At 39.2% G+C, this 16399-nt stretch overlaps 4 protein-coding genes across 5 annotated transcripts in view; 2 read left to right on the forward strand and 2 right to left on the reverse strand.

Moving 5' to 3' along the window:
• Window positions 1–512: 512 nt before the first annotated feature.
• LOC113215008 (uncharacterized) lies at window positions 513–3924 on the reverse strand. Its single transcript, XM_026434555.2, has 7 exons — window positions 3771–3924; window positions 3071–3244; window positions 2769–2974; window positions 2521–2674; window positions 2174–2442; window positions 1869–2084; window positions 513–1780 (listed from the first exon to the last, which is right to left on the reverse strand). Exons 1-7 carry the CDS (start codon window positions 3820–3822, stop codon window positions 1724–1726), a joined length of 1128 nt encoding a protein of 375 aa, XP_026290340.1. The 5' UTR covers window positions 3823–3924; the 3' UTR covers window positions 513–1723.
• Window positions 3925–3946: 22 nt separating this feature from the next.
• Window positions 3947–7379, forward strand: LOC113215083 (kanadaptin). The gene is made up of 10 exons (XM_026434652.2): window positions 3947–4739; window positions 4824–5040; window positions 5135–5312; window positions 5392–5534; window positions 5618–5778; window positions 5863–6048; window positions 6132–6314; window positions 6440–6599; window positions 6728–6984; window positions 7069–7379. Exons 1-10 carry the CDS (start codon window positions 4074–4076, stop codon window positions 7183–7185), a joined length of 2268 nt encoding a protein of 755 aa, XP_026290437.1. The 5' UTR covers window positions 3947–4073; the 3' UTR covers window positions 7186–7379.
• On the reverse strand, window positions 7376–14249 carry LOC113215074 (protein vav). Of its 2 annotated transcripts, none has more exons than XM_026434639.2 (16): window positions 13874–14249; window positions 13556–13731; window positions 13410–13472; window positions 12643–12766; window positions 12079–12252; window positions 11777–11980; window positions 11562–11681; window positions 11217–11449; window positions 11077–11125; window positions 10783–10988; window positions 10573–10690; window positions 10330–10488; window positions 10156–10241; window positions 9923–10054; window positions 9704–9853; window positions 7376–9594 (listed from the first exon to the last, which is right to left on the reverse strand). In XM_026434639.2, the coding sequence occupies exons 1-16, from the start codon at window positions 14120–14122 to the stop codon at window positions 9366–9368; spliced, it is 2472 nt and encodes an 823-aa protein (XP_026290424.1). In that variant the 5' UTR covers window positions 14123–14249; the 3' UTR covers window positions 7376–9365. The 2 variants fall into 2 exon arrangements, with proteins under 2 accessions (XP_026290424.1, XP_026290415.1); XM_026434630.2 differs by lacking the exon at window positions 12643–12766 and adding an exon at window positions 13155–13305.
• A 1036-nt stretch (window positions 14250–15285) lies between these two features.
• LOC113215357 (GTPase activating protein homolog 2-like) overlaps window positions 15286–16399 on the forward strand; it is a 10543-nt gene continuing 9429 nt past the window's right edge. Inside the window, exon 1 of the mRNA XM_026434976.2 lies at window positions 15286–15403. The gene's annotated coding sequence lies outside the window, so the exon portion shown is untranslated. The remainder of the gene's footprint in view (window positions 15404–16399) is intronic.

Here is a 16399-nt window from a genome sequence, read left to right on the forward strand (position 1 = left end):
TTGCTAGAATGTTGATATCAAAAGAATTTTAGGTAACCCTCAAAATGGAATTATTTTGTGAAAATTGATGGAATGTACCATTATTTACACAATAATGCTCAGAACAGGTAAGATTTTTTTCTTTAAACAAAATGAGCTAAAGAGGCGAAAGTGTTTAAGCGTCTTAACACATTCACCTTTACATTAGAAAAAAATAACAAACTTGCCCTACCTGTGTGCACATACTAATTTGACTGGTTGTCATACTTAAAGATAATATCTAGTCTTGCAGTTTCATCAGCATTGAGGTTCAGGGTAGGGTCACACAAGCCATTAACAATTTGAGTTTTAAGAGCAGAGGTTTAAAGGTGACAAACATTCTAACTTGCAACTCTCAAACCAAACCCCAAAACCTTCAAAAAATTGACAATCATGGCATCTGATCAGTCTATCTATCACTCATATCCATATCACATATAAAATACAACAGCATATTAGGAGCTAGGGAAGATAAATTTCAAGACTCAAAAGGCTTCAAGTGAGTACAGTACCCATCAGTATTGAGAAATGTAAAAACAACTTTCTTGGCGCTCCCTTTCTTAAGGAAGATTTCTATAAGTACAGTAGCTCACAAACAAGTACTACAAGGGGCCCTCAAAGAAAGGGGTAACACTTAACTTGAAAGGACAAAACAATGTGCAGATTACCAGAGTGAGGTGCCACTTGATCACAAGTTCTTTAAATTTAAAAGATTATTTTTGGCAATAACCAATACAAATGATTCTACAACTAATATGTAGAAGAACTTATAAGGAAGTAGGAAGACACTCAACCAAACTAAGGTAAACCAAATTTCTACAATTTAGAGCTTGAACATACCACAAGCAAGGTCAGTCTCAAAAAGGGGAGTACATTGGGCCCAAACACCAAAACACACAAAAAATAAAAACAATCACACAAGACTTCACAAGGCAAAAATATTGTTCCTGTAGAAATATCAAACCAAATTCACACACAATAAGTTTTGCAAATGTTACAGGATTTTAGCACAAATTACACCTCAAGTATGTACATAGCATGTAACCAAGGAAAACCTACTGAGTAGAGAGAGGAGTAAGTTGTAAGTACAATGGGTATCACAATGCCCCTAACAGACCAACCCACTTTACCGGTAACAAAGTCTTTCGTAAACGTGACAATATTAGATAAATCAGCAACTTGTGCCCCAGAAAACATTGAATTCATAACACCAAATTGTCTGAAACATATTAAAAAATCTGAGGAGACAGACAAGCCAAACATTTTAGACATAAATAACAACATTGAATTGAAAATTATAACATAACCAATTCAAGCAATCATAAACTTGCAAATGATGCAATGATTTACATTAATAACATCATTTGGTAACTACAGGGTAATTGAACAATAGGGCAAACTTGAGTTATCACACAAAAAATTAGAAATTTTTAAGGAATGCACCTAAATGCACACTTGAACATGTAAAGGTACAACACTTTCAACCCAAATTACCACTCTAAACAGGAAGGTACTTGGATGCTAGCTAACTATGCAGTGACCAAAATATGGGATCACTTTTTAGACAGTCCCCAAGACTGTCTCTATTTTTCTTGCTTATAAGAACAAGATCAACAACTATTCATGCACAGAAGGATACAATAGGAAGTGGAACAAACTACTGTACATGGAACCAGACCATCAGACAGATTCCTCCTTCACATATTCATGCATTGATTAGAAACCGAGGGAATAACATCATGTCTGCATAATCATGAACAATCTGGAAAGAAACACAGAGCCATATATTAAGTACACACACACAAATCATAGTTCAGCGGAAACAGGTGAAAAAAAAGCTTGTCTTTTACCTCCAGCAAACTCTGAGTAGTCAAGACAGGAATCTCACATGAAAATCCCAGAGATTTCAATCGAGACCCATCCATGAATAAATTTTTGTTGTACAGGAGCTCTTGATCCATGAATGGTGTTAGTGGGGTGTTCTCAACGCCACTTGAACAACAAGCTTCTGCCCACGGGCCCATGTGTTTATCATTTCCTTCCTCCACAACACTGCTCATGTCAGCCTACAATAAATAAATGCAATACATTTTACAACAAGCATGTTTTAAAAGCCTGTAATTGGTAAAGAAAATTTACATCCTTGACAACATACCTTGCATATCATGGATAAAGCATACCCATAATAGTCATGACTAATTCCAAAAATATCAGAAATCAAGGTACTAATGAGACCTTGGGTTGTATCACCTTCATCAACTACATTGAATATTTTACCCTTAGTGTCATCTCTTGTGGCGACAAGCCAGATGGCACGACATACATCTCTCACATGGACAGTATTCAAATGTAAATCAGCTGTCCACAGCAGTTTCATCACCTCATTGAGATGCTTGTACACAGCCCCAACTATGAGACGTGGTGCTGTGGAAAGGGGAAGCAGTTGAAGTCAAAATTCTATGCACTCTACCAATTATACTAAATATATATAACAAATCATACCAAGTCCATGCCTATCTCCAATCCCATACACAATTGCAGGTCGTAACACGCAAAAGTTGAGACTGGGAATCTCTTTTAGCTCTTTCTCCACTTGTAACTTGTAACGAGCCACAGCTATCCAAGGGTCTGCAGTATCATCTTCATTGTGCGGAGCCTAAGGGAATATTTCCATTAACACACCAAACTTTAAATCATATGCAAAATAATGGAAGAAATTGTAACAGGAACTGAACAATGTGAATAACTACCTTTTCAGTTGATGCCATGTGGCCTGAGGAGAGTTCCACAAACATTTTGACGTTATGTTTAGCAGCCTCCATGGCACAATTTAGAGATAGCTTAACTATTCCCTCTTGATAAACAGGATCTGTTTGTCCAGTTTTCGTCTCACATGCGCAATTAATCACATAATCCCAGCTGATTCCATCTGCAGCAAATGCAGCTTCACATGAAGCTGCAAAACGAGACAAGTGTTACAGAAATCATCAGTTAAAAGCCCTCCAAAAATAATAAATAAATAATGAAAAGAGCTAAAGGATGAACAAGTTACCTGGGATAATGAGATTAGCGCTGCGGAATTCAACTCTTTCATCATCAAATATCTTCTTGTGTAGAGAATTAAGCCAGGCAGTTTGAGGCGGAACTTTATCAACAACTCGTACATGGGACACCAAGTCATTTTCAATCAGATGACACACTAAATTGCGTCCAATGAAGCCACAGCCTAAAACAGCAAATATCAGTTAATATGTGACATCAACAGGTGAAGGTAAATGTACAAAAAGCACCAAAAGTGAAATTCAATAAAATAAATCATCAATATTATTGCTGAAAATTTATGGTGGTTCCCCAGATATTATCAATGATCGAGAATTATCGAAATTTGTAATGTTGTCAGATTTGTCAAGTGTCAAGAGACTGGGAACACTGAAATTCTTCATATCAACGAGAACCACTCATACTATGACTCATATTTGTGCATGAAACCAAGTGATGGGCAAAGAAGGAGAACTTGCATTAAAAGTGGAAGATGAGGATAAAACCATCAAACTGATGGCAAGCGCAAGAAGGGCACAATTACATGAAATTGCAAACTTTGGCATGATTATTCAAGCAGAAAATTACTATCCCGCCATGGAAAACTGACACCTGACAGAGCGCGAGGTACTTGTTAGGCGAGTCTAACGGCAAGAAATATTGACACCTGCCTGTTCGACACGACAATGAAGTACAAGATTAATCTGACTCACCTCCTAAAACAATGACAGAAGCTTTAGAACATGTACCATTTGCCGTGGCCATGGTGATATAAGGTGGGTTTGACAAGTGTAATTTCCTCTTGTTCTCACCGTGTGAATATCCGCAAATGCTCTCTTTGCACCATGCCGTGTTACCTGCGAATAAGTGCAAGCCTAGTTAGGTATCCTGCGAATAAGGTTTGTTTGTGTTGTTTTCGGTTGTTTCAAAGATTAGGTTAAAAAGAATCGTCGTTTTGCTATCGTTTTTGTTGTGACAGTGACAGTAGTGTGAAAGTATCACTTTGATACTGTCACATGGAAATGGAAGGACGAGAACAATTAAAAGAGGCCATGGATATCGAAATGGTAGACGCTCAGCCTAAAGAACAGGTAGAAACGTTCAAGAAACCACAGTTCTGCCTTGTTGGTCCTCGAAAAAGTAAAGGAACGAAAATACGTGTAGTGGACGGACCAAGTAATAACAGTTTAAAAGAAGAGAAAACCGAAACAACAGAAGCCCTTATAGAGTGTCCCCCCTCGGAGGAAGTTGCACCGGATACCCCTAAGGAAGCCATCAAGCCTGTTGAAAACTCTGTCAATGTGTTGAATGAACCAGAACACAGAACGTCCAAACCTAGAAAAAGTGCTCCTGCTCAGAAACTTAAAGAAACTCCTATTCCATATTTGGAACCAAAATGGGGTGGCATACCTTCCGTGCGCTACAGCTTAGATGTAATCAAGTCGGGCACTGTGCTGGATCCCATCGACCTGGGGGACAAGTCCTATTTTGTATTTGGACGGCAAACAAACTGCGATGTTCAAATGGCTCATCCAACAGTGTCTAGACATCATGCAATTTTACAATATAGCAAGGGTACAGATGATAAACCTCAAGGTTATTATTTGTTTGATCTAGGAAGCACTCATGGTACATTCTTGAACAAGAACAGAGTAAGACCTGAAATGTTTATTAGAATCAAAGTACGTTTTATTTCATAACTAAAAGTGTTTCATACATTTCTTTTTGTTCTGCAAGATATTTTTATTTTTGCTGTTTCTTTTCAGGTGGGTCATCAAATTAAATTAGGAGGCAGCACAAGACTCTATTTACTTCAAGGACCTCCAGAAGACATGGAAGATGAGTCTGACCTGACAGTCACTGAACTCAAAGCCAAGCGTCAATTGGAACTTCAAGCCAGAGAGCTAGCAGAATTACAGTTTAAGCAGAAGGAAGAAGAAGAACAGAAAAAGAGAGAAGAGGAGGGTATAGATTGGGGAATAGGTAAATTTATTTTCTTTAATCCTTTTATTTAGTATATTTGGGTGTAAGGTGGACATGATAGAACTTTCCATTGATTTACTGATTGTTTTCACAGGTGATGATGCGGATGAGGAGACTGACCTCTCAGAAAATCCTTACGCCATTACTACTAATGAGGAACTATACATCGATGATCCTAAGAAGACATTACGTGGCTGGTTTGAACGTGAAGGTCATGAATTAGATTATGAGGTTGAGGAGAAAGGCCCTGGACAGTTCCTATGTCGAGTGGAGTAAGAAATTTATCATTTGTTTTTACTTCTTAATTATCTTGAAATACAATTATAAACTTTTCATAATTTTGGTTTGCAGGGTACCAATTGAAGGTGCACGTGGTGGATGCATGGTAGCTGAAGCATTAGTGAAAGGAAAGAAGAAAGAGGCAGTTGCTCAATGTGCTCTTGAGGCCTGTAGGCTCTTGGACAGATTAGGGCTTTTGCGTCAAGCTAATCATGGTAAATTAATGAATATATTTTTACACAAATTTATTTTGTATCCCATATTTGTATTTTCTAATCTATAAACCACTGCTTATCAGAAAGTAGGAAAAGGAAAGCCAAGAATTGGGAAGAAGAAGATTTTTATGACTCTGATGAAGATACATTTTTGGATCGCACTGGAGCTGTAGAGAAAAAGAGGCAACAAAGAATGAAACAGGCGGGTAAAGTTGAAGAACAAGTTGAAACTTATCAATCTTTGGTGAGTATTTTAGTTTTTTCATTAAAATGTATTGATTGGAATGGAATTTTCAGTTTCATTGGCTTTCTACTTGACTTTTTACAGTGTGCAAAACATTCTGATATATTGAAGCAGCTGGAAGACACACAAGCTCAGCTTCAAAAGGCTCAAGCAAATCTAGCAGCTCTTAAATTAAAAGAAAAGAAAGAGGAAGGTGATAGCTTGGAGTCCTTTATGAGCAACCTCTCAAGTGTTGGCTGTGTTGACAAAAAGCAAATTAGCAAGCTGAAGGTTTTTATTCTTCTTATTTCTATTCATTTCTTAGTCTATGTTAAATAAAAAATAACCACTGCAATTTAAAAAATTATTTGCAGGTTGATTTGGCTGCTTTAGTCAAGGAAGAAGTTCAAATAAGGAGACTGGTGAATATTGCGAGACCAACAAGTTTACCAGAGCTGGTGGCACCAGCCTCTACTTCTGATACCCCAGATACAAAAGAAGCTCTGAAAAATAAGTTGATGCTTGCAGTGCGCAAGAAAGCTACAGAAAAACTAAAGGTACTTATCTCATTTCTTTGCTCTACAATCAGGCTTGTCCGTGTCTATCTAAGGTAAATTTGTATTTTGAGTTCTTTCTCCAAAGGGTCATAATATTTCAAGTGTTGGATTGTTTTCCTGTTTAGAATGCACCCAGCACGTCTACTAATCAAAACCTTCACCCTTCAAAAGCTTGTGCTTTTGAAGATCAAGAGGAGGAAGAAGAAGAGGAAGATAAAGATCCCGAGAAAACAGAGAAGCCTTGTAACCCTCATAACAAATCTGAGTTAAATAAATCCCCAAAAGGTATGTGTGACCTTTATCATCTCAACTCTCAACTAATCTACATCATACCAGTGTTGGGTATTAGCGTATCTTTAAAATATACTCTCTAATCTAGTAATTGATTCATGTACTTGAAAATTTAATTGCAGAGACTAAAACAGGTTTGGATAGATTAAGTTCTAAAACGGAAGAGATCATTATTGGGCCATCAAAGCCATCATTTTTAAAAAGCACAAATGAATCACCTGAAATTGAAGATGTTTCAACTACGAGGCATGAAAGAAACTTGAATGAGAGGGACCACAGCAATAGCAGCAATGAAGATGATGATGATGAAAGGTGTTTAAAGGTGGCAGAGAAGAGGAAAAAAAGAAACAGACGAAGAATGTTGCAAAGAAATGAAAAGGTATGTCAGTTTGCCAAATGATATTCTACACTTCCTTTAGACTTGTGCTAAAATGCCAATGGTTTTAAAAACACTTTGTTCCAGGCTTTAGAGAGAACTAAAACATACGATGCATCAGATCCCAACTACTCTGTTTGGGTTCCTCCTGAAGATCAATCTGGAGATGGCACAACAAAGCTTAATGCTAAATTAGGTTATTAATGTTACTAGGTGTGTTGAAAGGAAAGGTGCTTAATTCTATGTACATATATTTTTAAGATACTAAAAAAGATCATGTTGTAAAAAGTGCGTTTATCCTTTATGTACCTGCGACCTGTGTATGACAGAAAAACCCAGGAAACTTCACTGTAATTAGGGAAAGAACAAAAAAAAATACAATAAATGTCCAAACTTTCCTTGGTTCAACTTCAGTTTATTGTCCTCATAAAATGTATTTCCTATTTTCCATCACCTGACTAGTCCTCAGCATTTTATGCATAATTATTAAACTCTAATACAAATGACAATGGAGAATGACTGCACTGGGCTTCATTGGCTAACTAGTATTGGCAACAATTTAACATATTGAATATTGTTCTCATTTTATACACAGAAAACAATTGACTTCACAAGTCTAAATGTATTCTAAAACAAGTTAAAAAGACACATTTAAAGCCCTGTAAAACAAAACAAAAAAATATCTTTTCTTATAGAAGGTTGACCTGCTGAATAAGATGAAGACATCAATGGGGAAAAAACTGAACACACTAGAAAATTCAACTTAATTACTCTAGGCGACACGGAAATTCAGGTAGTGACATGTAGCAGCAGCAACAACAACATCAAAATAGTCATGTCTAAAATAATATGTTGAACCAAGCGCACAATATTGGAGTGAATGGTGTAATAAGGAAGATTCAATCCACAAAAGCAGCTAAAGTACACATAACATAAAACAAGCAGGAGGTATAAAAGCATTAATTACACAATTAGGACATCTGAACACAAATATAATCACAGATACACAGAATCCATATAAAATAAAGATTACAACTACAATGTGATATAGTAATTGCACCAAAGAAATCTTTGAGATATCTAATACAAAAGCCATTGTTACGTATGATAATTAATGCTCAAATATCATTGCTCTCTCTTCTCGAAAACATGTCCCACACCATAATTTGACTCTCTGATTTATAATGAAAATGAATTCTATATTCCGCTTGAATGATAAAATTACACCATATGTCAGCAATTCGGATGGATGAGGCACACACCCACAAGAGTATTTAAAAGAAGATTTCTAATTTTTGCCACACTAAAACGGAAATAAATGCACGAGAGATAATTCCTTTTTTTTAAGACAGGCGTCTGAACAGAAGAACAAAGTGCAAACATGACAACAAGCATTGAAAAATGTTAGGCAACTTCAGTGCTCATAAATATACAACTCTGAGGCTGTACATAAATTTAAAGTAACAAACTGAAGTTCCTAGGAATAGCTTACCAGCTAACTAGCTGGATGAAAATTGGTTTGCCACAAACAATTCATCACACATTTTCAGTCCTAATTATCCTTTCTCAGTCTCATGGATCTATCCCAAATTTGTACCAAAAACCCTATGAATGCAAAGTACTTTTGCAATGTTAAACTTTCTCTGTTCACAACATGTGTATTGTGCAAGTCATAGAAAAGTACCTTTCATTTCCAAGGTTATTTTTATACCACACCACAAAAAAGGAAAAAAAAAGAGGAGCTTCTAGTTTTGGTAAAATGAAACTACACACAAAAAAAGCAGTAAAAATTAAAACAAAACAATTTGGGTAAAACTATTAAAATGACACAAAAACAAATCAAGAATAATGACATCAAACATAAGTAGTGATGCTACAATCACATGATAAATGCTCTCCAAATTAAGAAAAAGGCAGGTGCAAGTGTATTACACCCACCAATATATTGGCAACTGGAATAGAGGCAACAGAAATTTAAAACTATGGTAACACATTAACTTTTTAAAATGTCAGCTACGAACAATATACATAAACAAGTACCTTAATACTAATACCAATACATATAACAATGATTTAATAAAAAGCTTCCAAACCATTACTCTCAGTCTATTTCATCTTGGCACGGATTCTGCTTAATCAAAATTCAATCAATAACATTCAAATAATTGAGATTTGTCTAACAAGATTGAGTACACACTGAACATTCATACTTGACTTGGGTATGGCTTTATGATATGTAAAAACATAAAATACATATGGTAAAAGGCACAATTGCACATTCTGCAAAGCACATGGATACCAAGTTAAATACAAGTATACACTAAATCATAAAGATGCCTTCAAAATGTTTGTCAAGCAAAATAAAAAAAATTGTAAATAAAACTTTATTCAATGTTAAAAGTGTCAGATATTTCTCGTACATAAACTTTTGGGAAAAATCCAACCTGGTCATTAGCTTTTCCCTTCCACCATCCCATATGATCAGCCTCCTTACTCAAAACAACAACTTGAGTGCCTTTTTTCAGTGGTAATTGGTTAGGTTCAGTAGTATTGTAGTCCACCTCTGCGACAACTACTATGCGTCGGAACGGCCATCGCAGTTTAACATGCAGCCTGCACAGCCATATCAAAACGGGTGTCAGTACTCATATAAAATAATAGGCTAGCAAGAATTGTACTTCCTGCAACCACAAACTTCCAGAAAAAGAAATTATTGACTTACCCGATAAAATTTTCGGCGAGGCTTGTGTGTTCATAGCAACTAATCAGCTCAACTACACTTCGATGAAATCGAGATTCAGAGAGGTAGTAGTGAGGGATTCCGTCAATTTCTTTTTCATAAACTTTCATATGCTTTACTTCATTGTCAGCTCTGATGATAGAAATGTTGTTTTAGAAGAAAGGCCAGTAACTGATTGAGTATCAAACCGACAGTACTTACTTCATACTGAGAGCATAGGCAGTTTCATTAGGGTGGGTTGGTCCTTGGGGACGGATTCTCAACAAATATGTTCCATCAGCAGTCTGTTCTAAAAGGCTAGAAGCTTGATCCCTTCCCATTTCGCCAACAAACCTACAATTATATGATGGGAAAAAAAACACATTGAAGTTTATTTTGTCAAAGTAAGGAAGAGGCCGACAAATCAAACTTCATGATGATTCTTTTTTCTTTACCATAGATATTCCTTTAACAGCTCATTGTCATGAGCCCATGACCGCCTGCTTACTTCTCCCGTAATTAGAGGTAATGGTTGAGGGAGCTAAAAATGCAAAGGCAGTAATAAAAATACTTTAAATTGATATGAAACACTTTTAACACCGTTTTATAAGTATGTAGGATAAATTTACCTGAATGGTGTGGTTTATGGCATTGGGATCAGAATCATGTCTAGGGCTTAAAAGTGGTGGTCTTGGTGGAAGTTCAGGAGGGGGCTTCATTCCACATCTACCAGAAAAGGGAATGCAAGGTTTGTGACAAGCGATGGCACATCGCTCACAGCGGTAACCCTAGATGAAATGTTAAAAATACACTCAGCAAGGACTACTTTTGGATACATGAGTTTCAGTATGAGGAGCACAATTAAAACTCACCTGGAAAATTCTCCCTTTCAGAAATTTGCTACAATGATTACAAGTAGTAGGCTTTTCAAAAGTTATCATTTGAAAACGATGGTCTGTATTTCTGCATACTGAAGGCTCAATATTGTCTCTGATAAGGAAAATTACTTTGTAATTACATAGAGAACGTAATACAAAATGACGCAGGTATGTTACTATAATAAATAAAAAATGACTACTCACAGAGCATCTTGAATTGCCTTGATCCATTTTCTTTTCTGATCCTCTGTGCGAGCATACATTGTGAAAGCAGTGCGCTCACTTTTGCGCACTAGCAACCACTGATAATGATAACTCCAGCGGGAACCTTGAAGCACCCGTCTATTTGTCACATCTTCAACTTTGTACTCTCGTAGAGGGAGAGATTCTTTAAAACTGTACTGGTCATTCTATAAAATCAGAAAATATAGAAGGTTTGACTTTAGGGAGGAATTTAATGTGATAATAAGTGATATTTGAAGAAGTGTAAAAACTCACCCTGACAGACTTGCACATTAGCATTACTTGATCAAATATGAACACATATCTGGAAAGAGGACATTTGACATATATTGATTTCTCTGCTCTGCTTTTACCACATAAACATTTTAAATTTTACAAGAAGATACTTAAATTACCTGACTTTCACTTTTTGGTCATTGTGAGCTTTGATCTTCAACTCTCCATCTTTCAGCAATCTCCCATAATCTTTAAGTTCAGTATCTTCTGGCATTACCCAATCTGATATACTTTCTTGGATATCATGCATTATTTCCAATGTATCACTGTCACGCTTAACTTCATTACAATACTGAGCCACATCAACCATTGCTTCCTTAGCTCGTTCAAGGCCTCTGAAATCTTCATGATTCTGTAACACAAAAATGTATTTTAGGCCGCTTGCTTGGTCATCTCTAGGACGACAGAAGAGCCTATCGCCCCAGTTCATATGATATACACAGATCAAATTGTTTTCAACTTGCATGTTGGGTTTCACTGATGAGTTTATCCAAGAGCAGATGATATTTCAATATTCTCTGCATGGGAACTGAAAGGATATCCCGCAACTTGAATTTTCCATTATTTGCGTCTTGTTGGCATCTCTACCATTAAGAGAAATTGAGGAGAAGTTATGCTTTCTTAAGTTGGAACAAGACAAAATACAAATGTTCTGAAGTAGTCTACATCATTTACTTACAATAACTTCTTGATTGACTTGCTCATTTTTGGCACAAACTTCTTGGATGGTGTTCTGGGCTGCAGTAAGATTAGCACAGTAGTCTCCATATATGAGAAACTTTTCACGCCAATTGATAAAAACTTCACTTAAGCGAAGAGAACTCTGTGGGGTACACGCTTTCCTCAATTGACTATGAAAGCCCACATGAATTTCAGAGAGCTCCTGCAAGGTCATTATCAAATATAGAGATAGATATATTCACATGAGTTTGCAACATATGATTTACATAGTAAACTAACACATTAGATCAAGAAACATGCCTTTATGCCATGAAAAACAATTTTCATATCTTCCTCCTTCATTACATTACTTAAAGGTCTCATAAAAGAACGTTGCAGAGTAGATAAAACCTCAACATACTTTTTTTCAGTTTCAACCAATTCATTAATTACATAGTCTCTTTTCTCCAAACTATGAGTTATTGCTGATGGAACCTGAAATTAAGTCAATATTTAACAGTATAGAAAATGTAAAAAAACAAGAAAAGTACATGAACTACATTTTAATAATTTGAGAATAAAACTTCAAAATTTGTGTATAACATGCAGCTCTAAAACCAGAAATGCTCTAGAAAGCTTAACATTTTTTTTCCAAGCACAATAAAATAAAATCCAAACATAAGCCAGTCAAAATACACTGGTTCAGAAACCTTTGCAACGCTATATCTATTTGTAATAAATAATGTGTATGATATGCAATACTGTATTTACTTATTTCAAAATTCCTCAGAAATTTAATAAATTTCTGAGGTAGTATTAATGAGTGCAGAGGAAGGAAACATACAAATGGATACACTCATAGAATGAAATTGAAAATATTGTCACCTGTACTTGAACTTGCTGTTTGTGAATGGAGCAAAGATCATGGTAGACTTCCTCATTCTGTATGTGAGAGTAGTAAGTTCCATATTCGTCCACGTCAGAACCACCTTGGATTGTTTCATCCTCACTAAAACACACAACATCAAGAGCTACAAGCCAAGACAATCTAGCATATTAACAACTAATAATAGAATAGTGATACCCAGAATCTACAGTGCTATCAGCTACATATTCAAGCGATGAAAATCAGGCACTGGTTTGCAGTTTAACATAAAATACAATGCTAAAAAATCTACAATTGAAAATTTCTAGATCTTAGAAAATGAAAGCAAGTAAAAAGTTCAAATATATATCGTGAAAGTTAGATAAAAAGTCCATATCAACTATAAAACAAGAAGCAGATCATCAAAGCAAAACTTAAAAGTAACTCAGTCACCAGCTGTTAGCTAAAAACACCACACACAGCAAATGTAATATCTAACTATGCATGAACTCAAAAGGTACTTAATAGGTACCTCATTGCAGAATGTGACACAAAACAAATCTGCATATAATTCTTCCTCAACTTCACCAAACTTGGGACAAGGGATAGTAAACTGTAACCATGGAACCGTCCGCCATGTGTCCCAAGCTGGTGTTATGTCTGGATCTGAAGGAGTCTCAAGGCTGGAAATCCATTGAGAGTAAGTGACACCATTCCCCACACAACCTGTGTATCACTCCATTGTCAGTAAGACTAAATTAAAGATCTTAATTCTCTAACTACTTACTTGGCATGCAAATTTCTATAAATATCCTCTTGAGACAATGTTCTCGGTTTAAATGAGAAGCCACTGAAAATAGAAGTACAGGTGTGATTAAAGTAGAACTGACTCCAACATCAAATGAACTGAAATGTTTTGATACAAAGACTTACGGAATATTTTTACGTTGGATTCGAGGACAGTTGGAAAGCTTTGAAAGAGTGTGCAACACTCTAAAGAAGTCTGACAGGTCAAAGAGATGGAGAGGTTCGAATAGTTCCGTTTTCTTAATCCCAAAGTAGTCGTGACAGACTTGCAGGAAGGCCTTGATGTTGCGGAGACACAGAAACTGGAAACAAGAAAATTCTATGGTAAAAACCACCTATACAACAATGATACGACAAATGTCACAATTTCTTCAACACCCCTTCAGATGGCAGGCGACACCTGCTAAAGTGTTGACACACTGTCTCTGACAACCGCAGTCTCACCTGTGCCATCTGCGGCTTCTGGTTCACATCCTTCATCTCGATGCACCCCGGTTCCAGGGAGTTGAGAAGGTTGCACAGCAGCACTCCATCGCGGAGGGTGTAGGCGAGGTCCGAGACCAAGGCGTCTGCCCAGTTCGCCTTGTGGTCCGGGCGCAGGGCCTCGCACCTCGTCAACCAGCTCGCGCAGTCCCGCCACACCTCTCCGGCCAGCGAGTTGGAAGCGAGGGCCAGCTCCATCTCGCCGTGCATTTCACTTTTACAGAGACGGCGACGACGAAACAGCCATGGCGCAGCAGTCCGCGTTTACAAAACAAAATAAGTTTAGCAACACTAGCAGACTTGACAACAACAACGGACGGGAATGTGGAGGGAGAGGGAGGGGGGACGATGAAGAGAGGGGGGGGAGGAGATTCTGATACGACGGTGGTCTGCCTGCGAGGCTACAGTAGCGATATGAAACATTTCGCTTCTTATGCGCTGCGCACCCTCTGCGAGACTATGTGGGAAAAGCGCGCGAACCTTGTCCATCCCCGCACGTACGGTGGACTGCCTACCTTTCAGGCGGCGAGGCCTCGGCCGCCTGCACCGACCGTTTGAATTAATCTGAACGCAATTATCTCTCGCGTCCATTTCGGTCGGTGGCGTGCTCGTGCTGGGGTCCGCGGTGGGGCGCGTGGCGCGTGTCGACTAATATCTCGGTAGAAGGTCGAAAGAGAGAGGGGGCGTGCGGTCAGAGGGAGCGGGAGAGAGAAGTTCGTTAGAGGTGCACTCGCGGAGCTTTGCGGTTCAGCGAGCGGGTGGTCACTCAAACTTTTCAAAAGTGTTGCAAAAGTGCAGGCCCGAGTCGCCCAAATCCTCCGACTGCGTCATATTCAGTTTTTAGACAGTCCCTTGTGGTTCTGTCTCTACCCGAAGGTAAAAGTTTCCAGTTTTGATAAAGATAGCCGATTAACGTTCCAGTTTTGATAAGCCGATTGACGATTTTGATAAAGATAGCCGATTAACGTTCCAGTTATGATAAGCCGACTGACGATGATAATATAGATTCTCTGTGGGGGCGGGCGTTTTTATTTTTTTCAGAGATCTAGCCGTTGAGTTTTCATGAAATCGGTTGTAAGTCGCAATAAAGGTTTAAAGCACATAAAAAAACAATAAAATGTTACCCTTTTTCTGTGCGACTCTGGGAAGAACGAGAGGAGGCAGTCGCTGCTATGAATCACACGATCATCAATAAGAGCTACCGCCGTTTCTTTCCCTCTTTCTTCTTCATTATTTTCTCCATTTCTCCTCTCACACCAGCCCGCCCCCCTCCCCGTACGGAGCAGCTCGCGGGGCAGCGGCAGCCCGGGCAGCCCCCGCGGCGGCACGACCACGACCGCGCGAGTGCGCTAGAGTGCGCGACCCAGCGCCAGCCAGTCTCGCCGCCGACGGCGACCTGCGCGAGCCACTGCCCTGGTCACGAAGAGCAGGGCCTCAACCGGCCTCAACCGCTCTGCGCGAGGGCTCGCGACCTCGCAACAGCCGGACCACGTGAGTAAAACAATACACGGGTGCGCTCACAAAATAGCCAACTTTATTTTCCAGAATGTTGGGAAATTCAGGACTATAGCGGATGACAAGTGTCTTGTTGTTGACTCATGATTATGCTTCATTCGTTGTCCTCGTGCGGTGCGGGCAGGGGGTTGCCTCTTATTTGCTTGTTGGGGCTCTAAACTTAGCCTTTAAAGGCGCCACTAGGTCCGAGATGATCTCGCATGCGGCACCGGTACCGGTCGACCGGGTCGACCGAATCAGGCACCTGGTGCGATTATTAAGCCTACGATGCGACCTTGCACGTGGTTGTAGGACTCGTGGACACGCGTGCACTTACTGATAGCACCCTCCCGGAGACTTAGAGCTGCAGCCGGGTGCAGTATTTTAGAAGCTTTTACAGTGCACTTTTGTGCACTGGTGTCTATCAATCTGGATGAGCGAGCAGCCCTGCCCTTTGTGTTTCCTTATCCTGTAACCTGCTCAGAGAGAGCTAGAACGGTCTCGAGCTGTCCGCCGTTAGTAATTGGATGGAACGAACAACTTCAGCTGTCACACTCTGTTGTTTGCTAGTCGCTGTACCATCTTATACGCGACAGTATCACACACTTCCAAGGAGTGTGCCCTCCTCTGTTGCAATGCCGCCAGGACGCTCCCCGCGCCGTTCACCTTGGTACTTGTATGGAGTTTAGGGTGCACCAGTTGTTGTTCTGCCCAGGTGACGGCACCCTTGCCGCTGCACACGACAGATGGCGAAAGACGCTCCTCGCTCCCTGCCTCTCTCGTCCGTCTCCCGGAATCTTGATGAGCGCCTTCTCTTCTCCGGCGTGTCATGTGCATCGTGCCGTCTTGTGCCGTCGCGCTGCTGTTGGGATCGGTTGGGATGCGCGGGCGCTGGCGCGGGGCCCTTCTTCCTCGCCGAGTCCTTGTACGGGAGCGCCGTGTATTGCCACCACGCGGCGGTTCTGCTCTGCTCCCTTGTGGTCAAGACCCCCC

This window comes from Frankliniella occidentalis, unplaced genomic scaffold (assembly GCF_000697945.3).
Source record: "Frankliniella occidentalis isolate FOCC.00 unplaced genomic scaffold, Focc_3.1 Scaffold11, whole genome shotgun sequence".
In the NCBI taxonomy this organism is placed as follows: domain Eukaryota; kingdom Metazoa; phylum Arthropoda; class Insecta; order Thysanoptera; family Thripidae; genus Frankliniella; species Frankliniella occidentalis.

Coding starts and splice junctions, on each gene's coding strand:
- LOC113215008 (XM_026434555.2), bottom strand. CDS start 3,822: ATGGCCACGGCAAATGGTACATGTTCTAAAGCTTCTGTCATTGTTTTA. Junction 2,675..2,768: donor ACATGGCATCAACTGAAAAG/GTAGTTATTCAC, acceptor ATATTCCCTTAG/GCTCCGCACAATGAAGATGA. Junction 2,443..2,520: donor TGGAGATAGGCATGGACTTG/GTATGATTTGTT, acceptor CCCTTTCCACAG/CACCACGTCTCATAGTTGGG.
- LOC113215083 (XM_026434652.2), top strand. CDS start 4,074: ATGGAAATGGAAGGACGAGAACAATTAAAAGAGGCCATGGATATCGAA. Junction 5,313..5,391: donor CAGTTCCTATGTCGAGTGGA/GTAAGAAATTTA, acceptor TTTGGTTTGCAG/GGTACCAATTGAAGGTGCAC. Junction 6,049..6,131: donor AGCAAATTAGCAAGCTGAAG/GTTTTTATTCTT, acceptor AATTATTTGCAG/GTTGATTTGGCTGCTTTAGT.
- LOC113215074 (XM_026434630.2), bottom strand. CDS start 14,122: ATGCACGGCGAGATGGAGCTGGCCCTCGCTTCCAACTCGCTGGCCGGA. Junction 10,691..10,782: donor AAGGCAATTCAAGATGCTCT/GTGAGTAGTCAT, acceptor TTTCCTTATCAG/AGACAATATTGAGCCTTCAG. Junction 10,055..10,155: donor CTGTTAAAGGAATATCTATG/GTAAAGAAAAAA, acceptor ATATAATTGTAG/GTTTGTTGGCGAAATGGGAA.